The sequence below is a fragment of the Ranitomeya variabilis genome, chromosome 3 (genome assembly GCF_051348905.1).
Source record: "Ranitomeya variabilis isolate aRanVar5 chromosome 3, aRanVar5.hap1, whole genome shotgun sequence".
Classification (NCBI taxonomy): domain Eukaryota; kingdom Metazoa; phylum Chordata; class Amphibia; order Anura; family Dendrobatidae; genus Ranitomeya; species Ranitomeya variabilis.
In genome coordinates, this window is record NC_135234.1 from 658,259,813 (window position 1) to 658,282,705 (window position 22,893).

General features: G+C 44.3%; 1 protein-coding gene across 2 annotated transcripts in view; it reads right to left on the reverse strand.

Moving 5' to 3' along the window:
* Positions 1-22,893, reverse strand: part of TFCP2 (transcription factor CP2) — a 79,294-nt gene that overhangs the window by 38,423 nt on the left and 17,978 nt on the right. For both annotated transcript variants that reach the window (XR_013224008.1, XM_077297816.1), the window contains exons 2-6: positions 14,848-14,999; positions 9,961-10,037; positions 9,468-9,573; positions 7,960-8,066; positions 6,660-6,812 (exon numbers count right to left, since the gene is read on the reverse strand). Coding sequence is in view for 1 of the 2 variants with exons in the window: in XM_077297816.1 (XP_077153931.1) it covers positions 6,660-6,812; positions 7,960-8,066; positions 9,468-9,573; positions 9,961-10,037; positions 14,848-14,999 (595 nt within the window). In the remaining variant the exon portion in view is untranslated. The remainder of the gene's footprint in view (positions 1-6,659; positions 6,813-7,959; positions 8,067-9,467; positions 9,574-9,960; positions 10,038-14,847; positions 15,000-22,893) is intronic.

The following is a 22,893-nucleotide window of genomic DNA, read 5'->3' on the forward strand; positions in this document are numbered from 1 at the left end:
TAAAACCTTAACACACATACTATTGCATATAGCTACAAGGGCTGCTTCGAAAGCAAGGACTTATTTGTGCTGACCTACAACATCGGAGCTGATGGTGGTGTGTTAATAAAGGTTAAACCTTCCCGCTGACATCCTGATAATTTCATTGTAGTCAGACAGATAGCATCGGATCGCCAGTTTACCAAAATGGCACCTGGCATACAAAACAGAAGTGCACCCACCGAGCTCCACTGACGCTGGAAGGTCTATAGAGACAATATAGTGGATGTGAGGTGCACAGTGAGGCGGTGGGTGATGTTCTTCAACACTGGTGAAAAACAAGCCATGTCCCGGCATCCCGCAGACCTCTCAAAATTAAGAGCTCCTTGATCAGCTCACCCGTACAAATCGGCGGATTATAACCTGCGTACAGAGATTAATGCTGGCTTTAATGTATTGAAAAAGATGTTGGCAATGTTTGGTATTGCAAAACGTGCCAGGTAGGTCCTGCTACTGCTTAAACTGGAACCGAAAGAGCATCAAATGCAAATCTATGAGCACCTGATGGACAGATGAGCACACTGCACATTGGGCTGGATTGTCCTACCACATCTGCCATATAGTCCGGATTTGGCGCCTTCAAACTTCCAACTCGTTGGGCCAATGAAAGTTGGATTACGGGCGTAACAACTCCCAGACAATAAAGCTGTCATCGCCAGTGTAAAAGATAGTGGCTTGCCTCTGCTGGCTCAGATTTTTACGAGCACGGCATGCAGACTCTTGTTCAACGTTGGTAAAAACAGTTTATGTCGCTGAAATCTTACTCAACTGTCTTGTAGTGTCCATTTAAGTAAAAAGGAGGCATTCATTTCGGATCAACCCTCATAGCCATACAATGGCTGTATCTGTGATATACGTGGTACAATCTCTTCGTACATAAAATGATGTAGGTTGGAGTACAGCAACATAGTGATCACATTTGTAAGCTCAATGGTTAAAACCATTTCCAAAGCAGGTCCACGGTGCTAAACAAGCAACTAAATTAACAGGCAGGCTTTACATTAATAACTCCAGCCAGCATGCCTAATGAATTCCTCAAGGAACTGCGAACATTGTCCTTGACCCAAGGTCGCACAAAAGAAATATCTTAGTCTTAAAATTAAGACTCACACGCAGAAAGTCCTTAAAGGCATACACACTTGTGTTACAGTCTTCTACGAATGTGAAGTGAAAATATAATTACTACTACACAAGTTGAACTCGTGCATGCCCTTGGCATGGCGGTATTAAAACTGAAGATTTTCATTAAATGAGTGATGTTCTGGTTAATCTTAAAAGAAATGAAAAAAACATTAAACAGATGTGAATACAACCGAAAATGCAGCCTGGTCTGTAAACATGAACAGTTTTTTCCACAAAGTATGTCACAGCCTTTGGAGCGGAACCGCTGTGAACTAAAATTTGTTTAACCTTCTCTATTACACACTACCCCAATTATTCAATTTTTGTACTTGTATAATTAATTCCAGGATCTCTATTTTTTTCCTTTCCAAGCTGCAATATTGTTTTAAAAATTATATATGTGGAATCCATTTAGTTCATGCAGCTCAGAGAGCGGAACAAGGAAGGCCAGAGTCGCTGATCTAAAAGGGAACCTGCCAGTTGATTCATGCTGCCCAAGCCACAGGCAGCGTGAATCAGAGCCTGCCCAAGATTGTAGCACCACAGGCAGCGTGAATCAGAGCCTGACCACGATTGTACCGCCACAGGCAGCATCAATCAGAGCCTGGCCACGATTGTATCGCCACATGCAGCATCAGAGCCTGACCACGATTGCATCGCCACATGCAGCATCAGAGCCTGACCACGATTGTAGCACCACAGGCAGCAAGGATCAGAGCCTGGCCACGATTGTATTGCCACAGGCAGCATGGATCAGAGCCTGACCACGATTGTATCGCCACATGCAGCAGCCACGATTGTATCGCCACATGCAGCATCAGAGCCTGACCACGATTGTAGCGCCACAGGCAGCATCAATCAGAGCCTGACCACGATTGTAGCGCCACAGGCAGCAAGGATCAGAGCCTGGCCACGATTGTATTGCCACAGGCAGCATCAATCGGAGCCTGACCACGATTGTACCGCCACAGGCAGCATCAATCAGAGCCTGGCCACGATTGTATCGCCACATGCAGCATCAGAGCCTGACCACGATTGTAGCGCCACAGGAAGCAAGGATCAGAGCCTGGCCACGATTGTATTGCCACAGGCAGCATCAATCAGAGCCTGACCACGATTGTAGCGCCACAGGAAGCAAGGATCAGAGCCTGGCCACGATTGTATTGCCACAGGCAGCATCAATCAGAGCCTGACCACGATTGTACCGCCACAGGCAGCATCAATCAGAGCCTAGCCACGATTGTATCGCCAAATGCAGCATCAGAGCCTGACCACGATTGTATCGCCACAGGCAGCATCAGAGCCTGACAGCGATTGATGCTGCCTGTGGCGGTACAATCAGAGCCTGACCACGATTCTAGCGACACAAGCAGCATGGATCACAGCCTGGCCACGATTGTAGCGACACAGGCAGCATGAATCAGGGCCTGGGCATGATTGTAGCACCATAGGCAGCATGAATCAGGGCCTGGGCATGATTGTAGCGCCACAAGCAGCATTAATCAGAGCCTGGCCAAGATTGTAGCGCCTCAGGCAGCATCAATCAGAGCCTGACCACGATGGTATCACCACAGGCAGCATGGATCACAGCCTGGCCACAATTGTAGCGCCACAGGCAGCATGGATCACAGCCTGGCCACGATTGTAGCGCCACAGGCAGCATGGATCACAGCCTGGCCACGAACGTAGCCAGGTAGATTTTCTCTCTGAAACGCTCCAAGGTTTCATAGAAAAGAAAAGCGCTGGGAGAAGCCATTGGGGCCAGTTCGTCAAACTAGCTGAATAACCGTTCTCTTCCAATGGTGTACATAGGTAGAGACCTGTCATTTGCCAGCTGCAGGAAGAAGCCGGTAAGTCGCACTGGACAAGTCAGTTCTCTCCTTTTGTCCCCCGCCATCTTCCAGACCATAGCATTTCAGATAAACACATACCTGGCTTCAATTGTGCAGCTAGGCTCAGATTCATGCTGCCCCTGGTTTGGGCAGCATTAATAGAGTGACTGGTGACAGACTTACTACTGTAATGCCTATACACTCAAATCAGAATTTTACTCATTGAGCAAAACATATGAAACGTGAACCTAAACTTATCGACCGGACTTCACAACATGCGTCAAGTTTAACAAAATGTTTACCTTAAAAAAAATAAATAAATAAAAAACAGCGGCTAGATCCAGTCTCCCCTCAAGCTTTTCCCAATCTCAATGTGATGAATGGAGCCCTCACTACCACCAGTGAACAGGGGTACAGAGGTCTATATCACAGCAGATATAGGAGGTTAATATGGGATATGTTCACACTGAATCCAACTGACTCGCAAACATATATTAGCCTATGTTCCCACAATGAGCTTTTCATGTTGCAGATTTTCTGCACCCATTAAGTAAAATATGTTACTTGCATTTTTTTCCCAAAAATACGCAAAGTAAAAAATTCATTGTGGGAACGTGGCCTTAAAGAGGTTCTTACTGTGGATTTTGAAGCCGATCTGCTTCAAAATCCAGTGTTAAGAAAAAAAAAATCCATGCCAACATACTCCAAGGATGGAGTCACACATCTGGGAACCACAGACTGTGCTTGGATGACAAAACCTGTCCTCACCGGTGGGTCTCCTGACCTGAGCCAATTGCCTTATAAACATCAGGAAGAGAGCTCAAGTCAGGAGACCCTGCAGTTGGGCGGAGTCTTCCGATCCAAGACCGGGCTCTACTTCATGGATGGGTTCACATTTTATGTATTTGCTTTACACTCCGGCCTTTATAGGATGAAAAACAGAAATACTAATCCACTTAAGACTGCTTGTTCCCAAGCCCACTTGGACAGTCATACATTTATCAGCGATGGTCTTTATTCCGCTCGGGCAGTCATACATATACCAGTGATGGTCTTTATTCTGCTCGGGCAGTAATACATATACCGGTGATGGTCTTTATTCCGCTCGGGTAGTCATACATATACCAGTGATGGTCTTTATTCCGCTCAGGCAGTAATACATATTCCAGTGATGGTCTTTATTCCACTCGGGCAGTAATACATATTCCAGTGATGGTCTTTATTCCTCTCGGGCAGTCATACATATACCAGCGATGGTCTGTAGTCAGTCATTTGCTCTTTTATTAAACATTACATATAGTTAACAAGTACATTTTACCAACAACGGTTGATTTTAATGTCCAAAGCCCGTGAATAGTTTTCCAAAAACTGCAGATTAATTCTACAGCACACCTCATTATGTTGCCAGTTTGCCATCGATTTCTTCCAATGCAAAACAATACCACAGCAGCATCAGTGGAAAAATCCACAAGACACCTGAATTTGAGGTCTTCAAAAACTAAAGGCTGAGTCACACATAACGATATCGTTGCAACGTCACGCTTTTGGTGACGTAGCAACGATCCCGCTAACGATCTCGTTATGTGTGACAGCGACCAACGATCAGGCCCCTGCTGGGAGATCGTTGGTCGTTGGGGAATGATCAGGACCTTTTTTGGTCGCTGATCACCCGCTGTCATCGCTGGATCGGCGTGTGTGACGCCGATCCAGCGATGTGTTCACTTGTAACCAGGGTAAATATCGGGTTACTAAGCGCAGGGCCGTGCTTAGTAACCCGATATTTACCCTGGTTACCATTGTAAAAGTTAAAAAAAAAAAACAGTACATACTCACATTCTGATGTCTGTCACGTCCCCCGGCGTCCACAGGGTTAAAACTGCTTTCGGCAGGAGCGCTGCTAAAGCACGCGCTGCTGCAGAGGGCTTCCTGCACTGACTGTCAGCGCCGGCCGTAAAGCAGAGCACAGCGGTGAAGTCACCGCTATTACTGCCGGCGCTGACACATTCAGTGCAGGGAAGCTCTTGGCAGCAGCGCGTGCATTAGCAGCGCTCCTGCCGAAAGCAGTTTTAACCCTGTGGACGCCGGTGGGGGACGTGACCGACATCAGAATGTGAGTATGTAGTGTTTTTTTTTTTTTTTTACTTTTACAATGGTAACCAGGGTAAATATCGGGTTACTAAGCGCGGCCCTGCACTTAGTAACCCGATGTTTACCCTGGTTACCCGGGTGCTGCAGGGGGACTTCGGCATCGTTGAAGACAGTTTCAACGATGCCGAAGTCGTTCCCCTGATCGTTGGTCGCTGGAGAGAGCTGTCTGTGTGACAGCTCCCCAGCGACCACACAACGACTTAGCAACGATCACGGCCAGGTCGTATCGCTGGTCGTGATCGTTGGTAAGTCATTTAGTGTGACTTAGGCTTAACAGTGAAAGACAAACACGGTACGATGACATCAGCTGGTGGGAGACGGTGCGATGAGCCCTTACTCCTGTACGGGGCCATTGTTCTAAATATGTGATGGATAAGAGTCAAATTATTACAATTTACTACAAGCCAGAAGTAGCTGAAGGTTCGCAACTGGAGAATTGCCATTTACATGTAAATGAAGGGAAACCACCTGAGGCACAAAAAGCCCAAGATTGACATAAAGAGTCTTTGTGGGAGAGTAGCAGTCAAACCAGTTGTGGCCCTGTACATGAGTGAAATTCCTAGAATGAGCCTTTGTGTGTTTCTGCAATGAACAATGATGATAATTGAGTAAATAAACATGATCGGAGTTTATAGGCGTAGGCCAAGGAGGCACATAGTAATTAACTTTTTTTTTCCCTTTGACTACAAAAATTTACAGGGACCCAACCCCCCTTGTGCAAAATCATGCAAAGTCTTATCACTGACGTAACCCCCCTCCACCTCATCACCCTTTATTGCAGCAGAAACCAAAGATTATGTGCCCCAAGAGATGAATGTATGATCCATATATACAGTATTACTGGTTTTTATTTTTGCAAAACTTGTCATTTGCAAATCACTACTATTCTTAAATAGGAGACAGCCATCAGGTCCTCTATACTACCCTAACCTGAGGCAGCACAGGACAGGGGTGGGCAACTACCGTGACTGCAGATATAGAAAGTGTAATGCATTGGTGAATTTAAAAAAATAAATAAAAAAAAAATAAAATAAAAAAATAGTAAATTGATAACTAACCCAGCACATATGTCATTTGGGTACTGCAGATACAAAAAAACCCATGAAAAATAATTGCATACGATTCCTGTCTACTTTAAGTTGAAGAATGTTGAATAACTGAGATTACACAAATACACACACACATATAAATATATATGTGTGTGTGTGTGTGTGTGTGTGTGTGTGTGTGTGCGTGCGTGCGTGCGTGCGTGCGTGCGTGCGTGCGTGCGTGCGCATATAAATAATACACACATTTTTATTTTATTTTTTTTAAATGGGTATACATGGCTGGCAACTTAGACACTTTCTCACCGTGAGAACACTTCCCCATTATAAGTATGTGAATCATTTGCGAAATGGATGCATGCAGATATTGGATCAGCGCTGTCATTTACGTGTCCTGGAATCAGCAGACATGAATTGTAGCAGAGATGGGAATGTTCCCTACAGTAGCTGCAGGCTACAAAAACCAACATACCTTGAACACTTTGATCTGACAGCTGGCCGAGTGCAGTTGCTCTGTATATTCTCCATTCTCATTCTCTTTAAAAGTATCAATTTGGATTCGGAAAGGTACACCCTTCTCGCCCCCGTGTTTCCGCATGGTAAATTCTGTACTAATGCAATGAACCTGAAAACATAATGCAGGAAATCCAGTAAGATATAACGTAATTATTCATTGATAGAGTGCGCCGTTTTGCAAACTAGTCAGAATTACACTTTTCCTTGCATATCAAAATATTCTGATTTTTCCCCCCCCCCCAATCTTAGATGTACCCATTTCGCCACGATTTTTAGATTGTTAAAACTGAGCAAGCAACCCATCGCCGGATGCAAAAGATATGAGAAATGTGAGCTCAATGCTTCCTGATGTCCGGAAGTTTTTTTCCTATGACCGACATCTACTATCTATCCATACTGACCCATGTCTCATTGTTAGGGGCCCTGCATCAATCACCAGAACGGGAATCCTAATCCTCCATTCTTACTCAGTGTGGTCAGAACTAATGATGAGTGAGTATACTCGTTGCTCGGTTTTTCCAGAGCACGCTCGGGTGGTCTCCGATTATTTGTAAGTGCTCGGAGATTTAGTTTTCGTCGCCGCAGCTAGATGATTTACAGCTGCTACACAGCTTGAATACATGTGGGGATTCCCTAGAAACCAGACAACCCCCACATGTACTCAGGCTGGCTAGCAGCTGTAAATCATGCAGCTGCATCAACAAAAACTAAATCTCCGAGCAGTTACAAATACTCGGAGACCACCCGGGCGTGCTCGGGAAAACCCGAGCAACGAGTATACTCGCTCATCACTAGTCAGGACCAAATGGAGCAGCATGGGTGCAAAGGACCTCTAACACGTCATTCATAGGATCGAGATGGAGTAAAGCCCTCAGACAGAGGTCATGAGCAGACATGCTGCTCTGTACTGCTGACCGCAATTATATTTTATCTGCACAGAACGATCGTGGTGACTATTGTTCTGTGTACACTGTGTGGATGGCAAAAAGAAGTGAAAGGGACGGGATTAAGGGAGCACACGCACACTGGATAAAATTCAATCAGAATGGCTAATTCTGACCATGACGGGTGATCTTCAGCTGATACATACTGCCTTTTGCTGTATACAATTACATATATTGGTTGAGTGTTACTTATTTCAGCTGCTAAACACTGGCTGAATGAGACAGTAAAAAACCAAGCCTGTTTTCATCTAATGTGGTATCAATCAAGTGTGGTATGCATAAGCCAGCAACGCAGCAGGAATCCCCCCTTACCTGTATAAAGATAGACGTCCTCTTGGAAGGATCCCAGAGAAATTCTACAGTGTTGAGCTGAGTTGGATTTGCTCTTGGGTCAATAATACCCACAGACATGGGGATATCTAGAAATGTTAGAAGTAGAAAGGGAAGAGATATTTTGCAAAGAGGCACAAAAACAATAATTTTTGGTACGCACGCCTCAAAATAAAGGGTCTGCAGGTCCCATAATGATATATTCCTAAACAGCGGTACTCCAGTCTACCCGCCGTGCAAGGAACGGCAATAGAGCAACATTCATTGACTGTAGCTGTGCAGCACAATGGGAGAATGAGAGAACCACTGTGCAAGGGGGAAAATGCGAGAGATCCCCGCTCCTTGTGCAGGTCCCAATCAATGTTATTATGCCCAGGACTACATCAGAGACCCCATCACAGTTTTTGCAGAATTGACAAGAAAAATAATGCTGCATGTACCCCTTGGCTTTTTGGTCAAGATCAGCTGTTAGACCAAAACGAAATAATTTACAAATCCATAGAAACCAGGATCCACCACTGCATTGTAATAAACAAGAACCTTAACACAGATGTGAACAGCGCCAATGTAAAGCTGTGGATCGTCAGAATGAGGAAGTCTGTGATTGGTAAGTATATTCACAAACTTATCCTACAGTACACACACACCGACACAGGTTTAATCAAAATAATATTGGGATTGCTTCTTTAATGTCATGTGTTTCCAAAGAATGAGCAGCTGCATGCAAGCCTTACATCACCAAGCACAATGCCAAATTTCAGCTGGACTGATGTAAAGCATATTGCCACTGGACATGGAGAAGAAATGTGGATGGCTGAGTCGCTCTTCTGTCTGGCACGATCATGGATGAGTCTGGGTTTGATGAATATCAGGAGAATGTTACCTGCCTGACTGCATGATGCCAATTGCAAAATTTGGCAGAAAAGTGATAATACTATGGGGTTGTTTTTCACAGGTTGGATTAGACCCCTTTAATACAGGGAATGGAAATCTTAATGTTTCAGAATACCAAGAGATTTTGGAAAAAATGAGTTTACAACTTTGTGGGAACAGTTTGGATAAGTCAATTTTTTGCTCCCGGCATGACTGTGCCCCCAGTGAAAAAAAAGCAAGGTCCATAAAAGCATGGATGGGCGAGCTTCACAATGAAGAACTTGACTGGCCGCACAGAGTCCTGGGCCCAACACCATTGAGCACATTTGGGATAAACTAAAATGGAAATTATGAGCTGGGACCTCGCGTCCTTCGGTGCCTGACCTCACAAATGCTCTTTTGGATGATTGGGCAAAAATTCCAGTAGACAAACTGCTAAATCTTGTAGAAAGTCTTTCCAGTATAGTGTAAGCTGTTCTAGCTGTGACCACCACCTCAATGCCTATGAATATAGACAGGAATGCCATCGCTTCTGTAGTGTAATGTGTGGGTCCCAAATACTTATGTCCAGACAGTATGTTGTGGCCCTGCTTTTGTATCGTTAGTCATCGTATTACCAATATCAAGTATTCTGTCTCCAGGTCTGTTCCACCGCCATCCTTCCAGCTGCTGGTGCTCCGTGTACTGCAGTCGCCGGTCATGAAACACGACTCGAAATATGCTCTACAAGGGGAGAAACGAGGAAACTACCTGAAGAGGTACATGATCCTAAGCAATGGGCATACTACTACTTCTCTTATACGAGACATAGGACATATCTCTGACCACACCCAATACAAGACTATTGTCTGATACTAAGACACACACTGTCTGCTTATCGGAGGAGTCACTTATGGAGACATTAAATGTGGCAATCCTCTGCCTAAAGTTACAATTATGACTACCTTCCAATAATGTATCTGGAGAACAGCTCTTTCCTTATGTCTAGTCATATACCCATCAGCTCCTATATAATAGGATGTGCAGGACTAAAGTGGAAGTTATGTGGAGTGTAACCAGATACATATCTATACATCCAGACAAAAGGAATGACAACGACAGGCCTCTTACCTTGACTAGTTTACCAGTCAACTCTGGCAATTCTCCTAGTTTTCTATTGTCTAACATCCTGATTTCATAGGATTGGCCTGTAGGAAATAAGTGGTTATTGGGATTATTATAAAAAACAGCAATTATGGACATCTGCTCAGGATCACTCAAAAGCACAGTTGAACAAAAAGATTTGCAGACCCCTGGCCTAGCGGCCATGTGAGTATTCCATGGCTACCAGGCTAGAGCCCGGATCCAGCTCCTACCTGCCGACATTCCTGGCGCTTCTTCTGACCAGTAGGCCTGGTGCGTTGTGTTGCAATGAGGACCATGCCTATAGTATAATAATCAAGTGCCGGCAGGTAGAAGGGCTGTAGTCTGACAGCCATGGAACACGCACATGGCTCCTAGCACAGGGTCCCACATCTTTTTTAGCTTAGCTCTACTGAAGTTTTATTACAGAAAGGCTACAGCTACGCTGGTGATGCCACATGGTGAAGCCGTGGTCACACGTGCACTACCCCTGAAACCACACCAATGATTGTACATGGAACACTTTGCCTGTGAATTGGCGATAAATGTAATTAGGACTAAGTCCCTATAAATCCACATGACTTTATACGGCATACAAAGAGGAAATTTCTAAAATCCACGTTTAAAATTCACTTTCATAGGACTATTAAATACTTTTTAGTGGCATTGGTTCTGGGGGCACGCAAAGCTTGTTACGGTTTTCCTGCATACTTTCGAGTTGTTCACAAGCTTCCCGCTGCCCCCAGAATGGATTCTTAGTTTTGGAGGGGCCCTAGAGAATGTGTAATATATTGTAGACTTTCACTAGCATGCTACTACATTCTTGTAGAGGAATCCACCACTTTTGCACGTAGCCTTGGGCTCCCAGATAGATTAGGTTTGCCTGCGGTGACTTCGTGCACGCAACCCTACATAGAAAACACATGTCAACACTTAACTGCCGTCCTCCAAGGTAGAGGTAATGAACGAGTACAACAGGAGCAGGGGTGAGCTCCCCACACTGGGGAGGAGGAGAGCTAATAATTCATGCACAGAAGAATTCATGTTTACACATAATGGCTTACAGACGTGATCCCCCAGAAGGGAAGAATGTGACAGCTCCTGATGGAGATATCGTCCATCATAATATATGTGCACATACGGCTGACTCTGCTGGTTTGCAAGTAACTCATTAGCCAATCATGAACCCACCCATAAGTTCTTTTTCACATAAGCAATTGTTTTTGTTCAGCAGTCTTACACTGTTAGTAAGCCAACAAAAATGCTAATTTGTGGTATTTTTCTTTGCTACATTTTAATATGCATTTGTTTCTGGCTTCTCCAAGCGATTTATAAAGGAGATTAAGAAGAAAAAAAAAAAACACCTAAGACAAAATGTTACAATAGGCTGGAGCATTTCTCATCAAAAACGTACTATAGTGTCCAATGCTTGAAGGCCCATCCTTAAGATAGGTGAATATCATCAGTTTCCTGCCCTGGCCGGATGTGCTCAGTTGCAGAGCAGCACCGCTCTGTGAATTGTATAGTGGCGGTGTCCAGATGCTGCACATACACCTCTTAGTTATGCAAGTAGGGGGTGGATCTGCAGTACCCGACCGCAACCATTATGCAGTTGACGGCGCTGTGCTGCTCCAGATCTCTAACATCCAGTCACATCAAGCACATCTGATTGGTGGGGGTGCCAAGTGTCACACCCCACACACATCACATATTGATGACCTAGCCTAAAGGTAGGCCATCAATATAAAAGCCTCAGAAAACCCCTTTAAAGTTGTAAAGAGTTTGCGGGTAATAAAAAAACCTTTGCAATTTGTTACTAAACTGTACTTGTTATTAAAAATCCTCTTTTTCTCAATCAAGAACAGAAGGATACTTAAATTCCACAGATTTGTGAGCGCTGCCTAGATTCCCTGCAGTCTATTAGAAGTGACCAGTCTCCTAGGAAAGGAGTGCAGCTCTTGCAAGCTGTTTGCTGTGGAGCTTGCAAGTGCTGCTTTGAAGCAGACCGAAACATTGGATCCCTGCAGCCTAAGTGCTCCTCAAAGCTGCCTCTAGCATTGTAGTAGCATTGGGGAGCACGCAGTTTGGACCAGCAACTCATTCTTGCAAGCAGGCCAAATTGTCAAACATCAGCGGAGAGCCAATCCACAAGCTGTGAGGCAGGAGATGAGTGTGCTCCTTAATAATGCAAGTCAGAAAACCCCTTTAAAAAAATTGTACAGTTCACCAAGAATGTAGTTCAATCAGAAATATAACAAGATAGTATAAAAGCCAAACTTATTCTTAAAGGGAATCTGTCAGTGGAATCAACCCTCCTAAGCCATCTAGATAGACATGTATGTCATAGAAGGCGAAATACAATGATACCTTGATATCTGAGGTCTTATTCCAGGCTATGAGGAGGATGCTGCGTCCAGAGCTTATTTTATATGAAGGGAGGGTTACCAGAGTGAGACAAGTAACAAACACAGAACAGGAGAAATTAAATTTGTCTTCTTGCTAACATTTTTTACAGCTCTCTTGAGCCCTGCTCAGGGGCATACATAGCAGTCATGGGGTACCACAACCGAAGTAACAGGAATATGATGCCCACATTGCGATATACTGCGTGGGCTGGGCGATATACTGCGTGGGCTGCGCTATACACTACGTGCGTGGGCTGCGTTATACACTACGTGCGTGGGCTGCGTTATACACTACGTGCGTGGGCTGCGTTATACACTACGTGCGTGGGCTGCATTATACACTACGTGGCTGTGTTATATGCTATGTGGGCTGTTATATACTACGTGGCTGTGCTATATACTAGGTGGCTGTGCTATATACTACGTGGCTGTGCTATATACTACGTGGCTGTGCTATATACTACGTGGCTGTGCTATGTACTACGTGGCTGTGCTATATACTACGTGGCTGTGCTATGTACTACGTGGCTGTGCTATGTACTACGTGGGCTGTTATATACTACGTGGCCGGCCGCGAACAATCAGTGACAGGCGCAGTCCGAATCCTGTGTATTCAATGTACTATTCTAAAATCTTCATAAATAAACTACATACATATTCTAGAATACCCGATGCGTTAGAATCGGGCTACCATCTAGTCATTTAGAAACAACAATACTAATGTTTTAACTCAGGGCGAGTTCAGAAATCAATATTTTTTGGAATAACCATGATTTTTATTCACAGCTTTCATGTGTCTTGGCATGCTTTCCACCAGTCGTTCACAATGCTTTTGGGTGACCTTATGCCACTCCTGGTACTAAAATTTAAGCAGTTCTTCTTTGTTTGATGGCTTGTGATTATCCATCTTCCACTTGATTACATTCCAGAGGTTTTTAATGGGGTTCAGGTCTGGAGATTGGGCTGGCTATGACAGGGATTTGATGTGGTGGTCCTTCATCCACACCTTGATTGACCTAGCTGTGTGGCATGGCACATTGTCCTACTGGAAAAACCAGTCCTCAAGAGTTGGGGAACATTGCCTGAGCAGAAGGAAATCAACTGTTTTTCTAGGATAACCTTATATGCGGTTTGATTCATACATCCTTCGCAAAGATTAACCTACCCAATTCCAGCACTATTTTTTGAGTGCTAGGCAGCTTACACTATAATTCACCCCCCATAGTCCTCAATATACTATAATGCACTCCTCCCTCATAGTCCTCCATACAGTATAATGCACTCCCCCATAGTCCTCTATACAGTATAATGAGCTCCCCCATTGTCATCGTTACAGTATAATGCACTCCCCCCCATAGTCCTGCATATAGTATAATGCACTCCCCCATAGTCCTCAATATAGTATAATGCAGTGCATAGTGCTCCATATAGGATAATGCACTCCGCATAGTCCTCCATATAGTATAATGCACCCCCCATGGTCCTCCATATAGCATAATTCAGTCCAAAAGTCCCCCATATAGTATAATGACTCACGTAGTCCTCTATATAGTATAATGCATCCTCATAGTACTCCATACAGTATAATGCACCCCCCATAGTATAATCCACCTCCATATATAATGCACTGTCCATAATCACTTCATGTTAGTGTAATAGACAGCCCATATCCTTTATATAATGCACAGCCCATAATCATCCATGTAGTAGTATGGCCAACGTGTACTGATTTAAACAAAAAAACAAAACTCACCTCTCCTCGATCTCCCGCTGCTCTGTTCTCGGCAGGGAGCATACTGAAGCTGTATCTGCAATGCCAATACAGTTGAAAGTGCGATGCTGGCAGGGAGGCACGGTGTCTGAGCTGGCCCCCCATGACTCACAGGCCCCATAGCAGCCGTGTGGTTTGTCGCCATTGGCGGCACGCCACTGGCTTTGCTGTACTGTAAAAATATTGCAGCCCTGTCTGCCTGAGAAATGGAAGCTGAAGCTGAGAGGACCCTGCAGATGTGTCAGGTATAATCACACACAGCTCTGCAGGGAGATCAGAAAGCGGCCATCACATATTCCACTGGTAATTCTTCATGTAAAATCTCTGGAGGCAGAGTTATCTTCCAGGCATTGACATTCCCAGAGCCTGGAAGAGGTAACTTATATAAAGTGATAAAAGCTGATTTATCCTCATCAAGGAATCTGATGAGACACACAGGTACCACTCTCCTCAGCAGTCTATAACCTGTATACCCATATTAATAGCTTAGATTATTACCACATTTGACCAGATTCCCTTTATAAAGGTTGTATCAGAGTATGCCGTTTTTACTAGTAAAAGGTGAAACGAATACTGGAAAATAGGACAATTTTCTATAACTCAAAAAAATATAAAAGTATATAAATCTATATATTTGCTGACACGGTGTTCATCACGTGGCAATTATGCAGTTAAAGTAATGCTAGCCCCTGAAGTCACCTTGATTGAGATAGGTTAGGGTCTCTTCGTGAAGCTTCACAGCGGGGGAGGTAGCCGTACACAGCACGTACTGGAAAGGAAGGATCTTGTTTTCATTCTCTGAAGGCAGACTTGACTCTTCTTGCTTGAAGATAGGCAGGGCGAGTACATCACTGGAAGAAAGCAGACAAGATGACTGTAGAGCAAGTGATCACTGAAGATACAGGAAAACCGCACACATGTCAGGGGTAAGGAAGCGGTCAGACCTTTCTAAGACAGGTAACTGGACCTCCGCAGAACTGGAGTTAGCCAGCCCCGGCGCTTATCAACTGGGAAAGTTACAGCTGTAATGGGGGAAGGTGGTAAAAAAAAAAAAAAAAAAACCACTGTACATAGCTTTATGGCTACAGCCACACATCAGTTTTATGTCCATGTTACATCAGGTTTTTTTCAGCCATTTGTGAAAAAACTGAAGCGGATAAACTGTGTGAAGTTTATCCATTGACTATTAATGGTTCAGTTAAAATAGAATGACAAACAGAAAACTGAAGGCCACAGTATGTCTTTCATGATTCATCTGTTTTTAGACAAATTCCAATAGACTTTAATAGCTGATCCAATCTGATCCGCAATATGGATGAGAATAGGACATGCTCTGTCTCAGGCTGCCGTCACACGATCAGTATTTGGTCAGTATTTTACATCAGTATTTGTAAGCCAAAACCAGGAGTGGGTGATAAATGCAGAAGTGGTGCATATGTTTCTAGTATACTTTTCCTCTAATTGTTCCACTCCTGGTTTTGGCTTACAAATACTGATGTAAAATACTGACCAAATACTGATAGTGTGACGGCAGCCTCACAGTCCAAAGACACATCCATTTTTAAAAGGGAAGTGTGTATGGAGCAATGAAACCCTATGGGTCAGTGTGTTGTCTGGGAAAAGAAAACTGGACAGCAGTTGGGTACAATAGAAGTGTGAATGTAGCCTTAAAAATACCAATCCAAGAACAAAGAAGATTAGCAAATTGCAAACTTTTTTTTTTTTTTTTTAATTAAACCCAAGATTTTTTAGTTGCATTCGTAGTTTTCTCTTGGGAAGTAATCGGCCTCCATACAAATACTCATCACTGAGGTATAGGCCCACATTACAATGAAGCCGGGATCACACGCATGCATGGCGATGTGCGGCCAGAACTTCGCCTCACAAGCTTATGTCCTAGTACGGCTCTTTAGGCTGGATTCACACGTCCATGTAACATGGTACAATACAGCCTGGCCACAGGTCCCCTAACCTGGAATCTACAGCCAGCTGATAGAAGTATGAGAACTACTTGTAGGGTCAGCCATGTGGCATTTTACATACATCATGGTACCTGCTACATTAACTCATAAGGCCCTATTGGGTCTTTATAACAGGTAACTTTTGGAATGCCCCCATACACAATAGACCACCATTGTCTGAACCCACCAACATCGGGTTTGGACAACAGTCTAATGTTTATGGAGGAGCCACCTGACTCTTCCCCGGAAGATGATTGGGGGAGGAATAAATATTCTGCATATCCGATTTTGCATTGCTGATCTTTTTGCACTTTAAGAGATAACCCACCACCTACAAGCCCCAAATGCTCAAGAACTGCCCTGAAGCACCTGGATCCTTCATGAGCATTTGCACATGGAGGGGCTGGGTGCTTCTGCCCGCTGACTAGCGCTTCAGACCAGTCTTTTGAGGAATCTCAGGACCAGGACACAGTTTTGAAGGAAAAAATAAATAAGAATGGGGTGAGGATATAAGAGGAGGGATGTACTAAATTTGACATAACACGTTATGCAAGTGCACTTAAGAATAGATGTGCCGTGGTACACACAGAACGTCATGCTGGCCGCTGTTCATGGCGCGGCTTGATACCCCACAATGAGAGCCTTTCAAACAAAAAGATATTACATTTGTCTGCAACTGCATGGAGTTGCCCTAGCGAATTGTGCCGCCAAAACTAAACAAAAGATCAATCAGAACAAACCGTGTGTGACTGGCCGGCTATTAGCGAGGCGGCCCACACCAAGACGCAGATCTGCATGGAAAGAACTTTGAGCTTTGAAGATGTAGCTGCGGGCAGATGATAAATGAGAGTGGAACAGATGCAAATTGTCCATGTCCAACAACAAAAACACAAATATCCAGCAAGACACAGGAGCCGCCATTAAACTCTCATCCTACCACTCATCTGCCAGACAACGGAACAAATCTCTGTGCTCGGGATCTGTAGAACAGGCTCCGTCTGCAGCGCAGCAGGCTATGGTTCACCAAACATACTACCATCAAAATATATTGCACGGTCAACAGGTTTTGTTTTACCATTGCAGCCTTATAGGGGACCCTAGGACTATAAAGTGGGACACGTCACAGCTTTTTGTTAGAAGTATATGTCCGGAGTTTCTTCTGGTGTAGATCACCAACATATGCCCTTATAAATGAGAACAGAGCTGCAAAGCCCATATAAATATAAAATAAAGTTGGCCGAACCAGCCATTATGAGAGTAGCAGCTAATTTTATGTGTATGGTGGTATTATGGTTGCCCTGACTATCCTTATAGAGGAGTGTTCCTCAACGCCAAATCCAAAGGCCCTCGACAGATCATGTTTTCAAGATTTCTTTAGCATAGCACAGGTATCACTCCATCCTCCTCAACACATTTGCTGGGGGCCTCGAGACCAGGAGCTGAGGATCACATGTAAAGCGCCATGGAATAAATGGCGCTATAACAATAAATAATAATAATAACTCAGCTATAGATATAGATAACGACATTGCAAAGAAGGCATGAGCATACATTTAAGAGGTGTTACATTTCATGGCAACCCTGCCTGTGATAATGAACCAACTGAACAGAGATTTATTAAAAAAAAAAAAAAAAAAAAAAAAAAAAAGTGTACTAGTCCAAAAGTACACTTTTTTTAAACACAGATTATGATCTGAAAATTAAAAAAAACATTTTTTTAAAAACGGCAAGGTTGAGAACCTTTGGTGCAATTTGATGGTCCCGAGGTCTGCAGTCTGACATTGCTGCCAACATTGCACACAGACATTGGCAACTCCACAGCAGACAGTGCAAGGCCTCATGGAGGGTCATCCAAATCTGTTATTTAGCTGATAACACAGACTGGTTCACTGCAGGAAACTCATCTGCAGCCCCTGTTATTTTATAACAGTCTGAACTAAGCAACTAATGATCAGAGAAAAATCTCTGCATTCCCCATCTACAAGGTGAGCAGCAGGAGAAGCTACAATGGCCGAGGAACATGAATGCAGATCAATAAGGGTGATTTCACATTGTGTTTAGGCACCCGTTCAGTGGCCCCATCAGGGCTTACGTCTGAACCCCACGAAAAAACGGGATTCGGATGTATGCGCCAACTGGGCCATAGACTTTTCCTGTCAACAGAGCGAACGTGTGCTCTGCCGTGCATAATTTTTGGGCATATACGCCTACTGGAGGCGAACACCCAGACTGAGTCTACTACATCTGAGCATCCGCCTAAAGTAGGCGAATAACACTCAAAAGTAGATGGCAGAGGGCACGTTCACTCTGTCGGCACAATTATAGTCTATTGCCCCCTCGATGCGTAGGTCAGAATCTCGTTTTTCAGGGGGATCGGTCATAAGCCCCCGGAGGGGCCACTGAACGGGTGCCTAAACACAATGTTAAATCACCCTAAGCCCCACATTAGTGACTTCAAAAAGGTACCAGGTAGAGATGGGTCATTCACCCCGAATAGCCAAATGTGACTGAAGTACGTTCCTCCAAACATGAATGTGCACATCTGGGCGTTAGTCACCGGACTGCCTCGAAACACACAACTGGAAGTACAAGTGGCACAACTGGTGTACGTACGTCACGTACCAAAAGCAATTGCATCTGTGTTGCAAACTTTGTGAGTGTGATTCAAGCATTTCTATGAAAGCATCTGTGGTGTAATCGTTAATAAAACTCAAGCAGACATGTAGCCAAAGAACAAAAAGCATCCCAACCTGTAATAAGGCTAGGTTCACATTGCGTTAATGTGTGCACACTAACGGACAGCGTTGCACGGCGAAAATGTCGCAATTAACGCCGTGCAACGGGTCCGTTAGCGTGCCCATTGACAGCAATGTAAATTTCTCCTGCAGCGCATCACTAGCGCGTGCCTTTTTCGGCTCGCGCTAGTGATGTGCCGTTCTTCTGTGACGCGCCTCGGACGCTGCTTGCAGCGTCCGCGGCGCGCCCGAGGTCCGTTCCCCGCTCTCGCAGATCAGGGATCTGCGAGAGTGGGGACGTTAACGCGACCCCAAACACGGCCCCTAAATAAACATTGCGTTAGCGCAATCCGCTAGCGCTAGCGCTAAACGGATTGCCCTAACGCAATGTGAACCTAGTTAAACACAAAAAAGAAAGGCTCCTCTGTAAAAACCTTCAATCATGCCAGGACATTATCAGAGCGCCATACACCGACACCCACCAATCGATAGATGAAGAGGTCATATCCCCTTTACTGTAGAGTCTGTAGTCAGTATCTCCTATTCGGCCCAATGAGACTGCATGAGAAGGAAACTGCAGAATCTCACCTAATCAACTGGAACCATGTTGATAAGTTTGGGAACTAGAATAAATTGAGAGATCAATAAAAAAGACCAGATATGGCCAATTCAAAGGAACGTGGATTTCCCCGATGCTCAGATATTAAGGACTTGCACAAGGCCAACAGCTATTAAAGACTACATTCCTCTCTACCTGCATCTAATCACCAGGATGAATTGTTGATGCAGGATAAAAACCAACAAAGTATAGACGCAACCTGCGTAGCACGGACCTGCGCACATTTGGGACACAGATCCTTTATCAGCCGCTGTAATGAGTGTCCGGATCGTATAATGCAGTGGAAGCCTAATGGTGTGTTCACTTGGTGAATTTGTAGGACTTGTGTGTTTTTATTGAGAGGGTGCGGAGGGGAAAAAAATACAGTTAACCCCATTCCCCAACATTGGACATATCCATACCCTATGGTCGACTGGTACTTACCGACCTATGACGTATGTGTACGTCATGGCGATTTTGCATGCACAGAGGATGTGAGCGTGATTGTCGCTGGGTGTCAGCTGACACCCGGCACTTTAACCCACTAATTAGTACGATCGATATCAATCGCAGGGGTCTGGAAAAGAGAAATCTCTCCTCGCCCTCCCTAAAAGAAATTCATCAAATTCTGTGCTCCCAAATCCAAAATGCCCCCCCTCCCTTCTGAGCCCCATTTAGAGTCCACATGTTTGGCATTCCTGTAGTGATGAGAGACCGCCTAATTTACGGCGTGTGCATGTCACCAGAAGCAAAAGCTAGGCATAACATACTGGTCACTACAATGTACTGGTCACTACAACGGCGGTTTGCAATTTTCACTCAGCAACATCCACTGCTGCCTGTTTCTGGAAAACAACCATGGAGTCAAAATCGTCACTACACCTGTAGATAAAATACCCAAAGGGGCATAACTTCCAAAATGGGGTCACTTGGGGGGGGGGGGGGGATTCTGCTCATTTAGCACTTAACATTTGGGTTTTAACCTTTGGGTTTTTCCATTCTGTTTGCATCACGTGCATATAAAGGTGTGGCCTGCCTTTCCTTGAACTGGGCATTATATTGATGTGCTCTTGCATGGCTGTGTGTGCACTAGCTGGACCAGTCCTTCTCAGCCCTTATCCACATGCATGCCACTTGACAAACGCTAAGGTTTTGGTATTATGCAAATTGCCTCTTCTGAGAAAAAGAGGACTTAAACTCTACAGCGCCACCTATTGGAAGTAGCGATCCTACAAGTCACAATCAACCCTTTAACGAGTCGTGCAATATGACTTAGGATAAAAGCCAAATCAGTATCTCAATTCGCAGACACGGTGTTTCGGGCTGTTGGCCCTCGTCAGTGCGAAGCATGAGAACTGATTTGGCTAGGTGAGAGGCTCTGGACATGGGGTCTAAGGGGTATCGTTTCTCCTTATGGAGAGTGACATACCATCTCTGGCTTGTCAATGTAAGGAGGCTTATTTGCCGTACAATGCTCCTCTGGGAATTTAAATATGCAAATTGCCTCTTCTGAGAAAAAGAGGACTTAAACTCTACAGCGCCACCTATTGGAAGTAGCGATCCTACAAGTCACAATTGGTATTAGAATTAGGACTGTCCCAATTACGGTCACCGTGAAGTGGTGGGATGGCTTTTGCATTTTTTAGATTAAAAAAAATAAATAAATCATGTTAACTAAGTACCGTATATTATTTTCATGCACTATGCTGTTTATTTACTGCAGGGTATTTCGTCATTATGTTTCTGTCTTTGTCTTTTCAGTGGCTAGTGTGAACATGTGCTTACACGCTGCATTCACAGCAGTCTATACCTCTCTGGGGGTATGAACATAAGGATGAATGACCTCGGGGAGATCAAAACATCCAACACCGCGGAGACACCATCACGTGTTTCTTAACGCAGTGATCCAGAACACTGCCCCCATCCCTTATGGGAAATATGCAAATGCATGTAGAAAAGCTGCGGAAACACCATCACGTGTTTCTCAACGCAAGCAATGAATAGCCAGGCCTTTCACCGGGAAGGAACAACCACGGGAAGGGCAGCATCCAATAAAGGAAAACCACCTATGCCAAAACATGGTATCCATCCACAGACAGCTGTTTCAGGGTATTTGCCCCTCATCAGTGTGGAGTAGGAAACTGGCTATTAGGAGCAGTGCCTAGTGAAAAGACTATAAACATAAGGATGAATGACCTCGGGGAGATGAAAACATCCAACACCGCGGAGACACCATCACGTGTTTCTCAACGCAGTGATCCAGAACACTGCCCCCATCCCTTAAAGGGACTCTGTCACCCCCCTCCAGCCGTTAGAAACTAAAAGAGCCACCTTGTGCAGCAGTAATGCTGCATTCTGACAAGGTGGCTCTTTTAGTTACTGGTGCAGTCAAAGCAGAAATAAAGCGTTTTATAATTTCGCAAAAATACCTGTCTTTAGCCCTGGAGGCAGGTCTTAACCCCCCTGCTGCACACGCCACACTGCCGTCACTCAAGGCTTCTTCAGCGCGGGGCGCCGCCCCCTCCGCGCTGGTTTCAAATCAAATCCGGTGCCTGCGCTGTTTTGTTCTGCCTGGGGCAGGCGCAGTGAGCGCTGCCCGTCTGACCTCAGATGCAGTCTCGTAGACTGCGCCTGTGCGGCCACCCAGCTTGTGAATCCCAGCCCCGGAGTGTGTTATGCATTATGCACAGTGCGGGGCTATTAAGTGACACTGGTCAGCACTGTACTGGTCATGGAGGTGCAAACAGCCTTCGTGGGTGAAGGGATTAATAGACTGTTGGCATGAAGAACAAATTTAACCCACAGGCAGAATTAGGGGTCCTAAATTTAGACAGCATTTAACCTCCTAAATGAGAAAGGCAGAACTGCACTAAATCTACCATAGTGGTACACAGCGCATGATTAATTTGGTGCATCTTGCTGGACCTGTCCAAATCAGGTTTCATTTTTTCTTTGCATAATATGTATGCAGTTGGAATTAGCAATAGAAACAGCCTGTGTGATAGGGATTTAACCTCTGGAACTCTTCAATCCCAGTGATTTTCAGACTTTTTTCATGGCACATTATAATTTATGATCATGGTAAATTTAGGTTGAAATGTTTTGTGTTTATTTACAAAAAAATTATCAGAAATTTGAGGAAAAAGTGAAAAAATTTGCAAATTTCAAACTTTGAATGATTATCCTTTCAATCCAGATAGTCATACCACAGAAAAACATTAATAAATAACATTTCCCACGTGTCTTCTTTAAATCAGCACAATTTCTAAAATGTTATTTTATTTTGTTAGCATTTTAGGAGGTTTAAAAATGGAGCAGCAATTTTTCATTTTTTCAAGGAAAGTTACAAAATGTATTTCTTTAGGGAGCTGTTTGAATAAACTTTGGGGATCCTATATATTGGAAACCCCCAGAAAATTCTACCATTTTAAAAACAGCACCCTGACATATT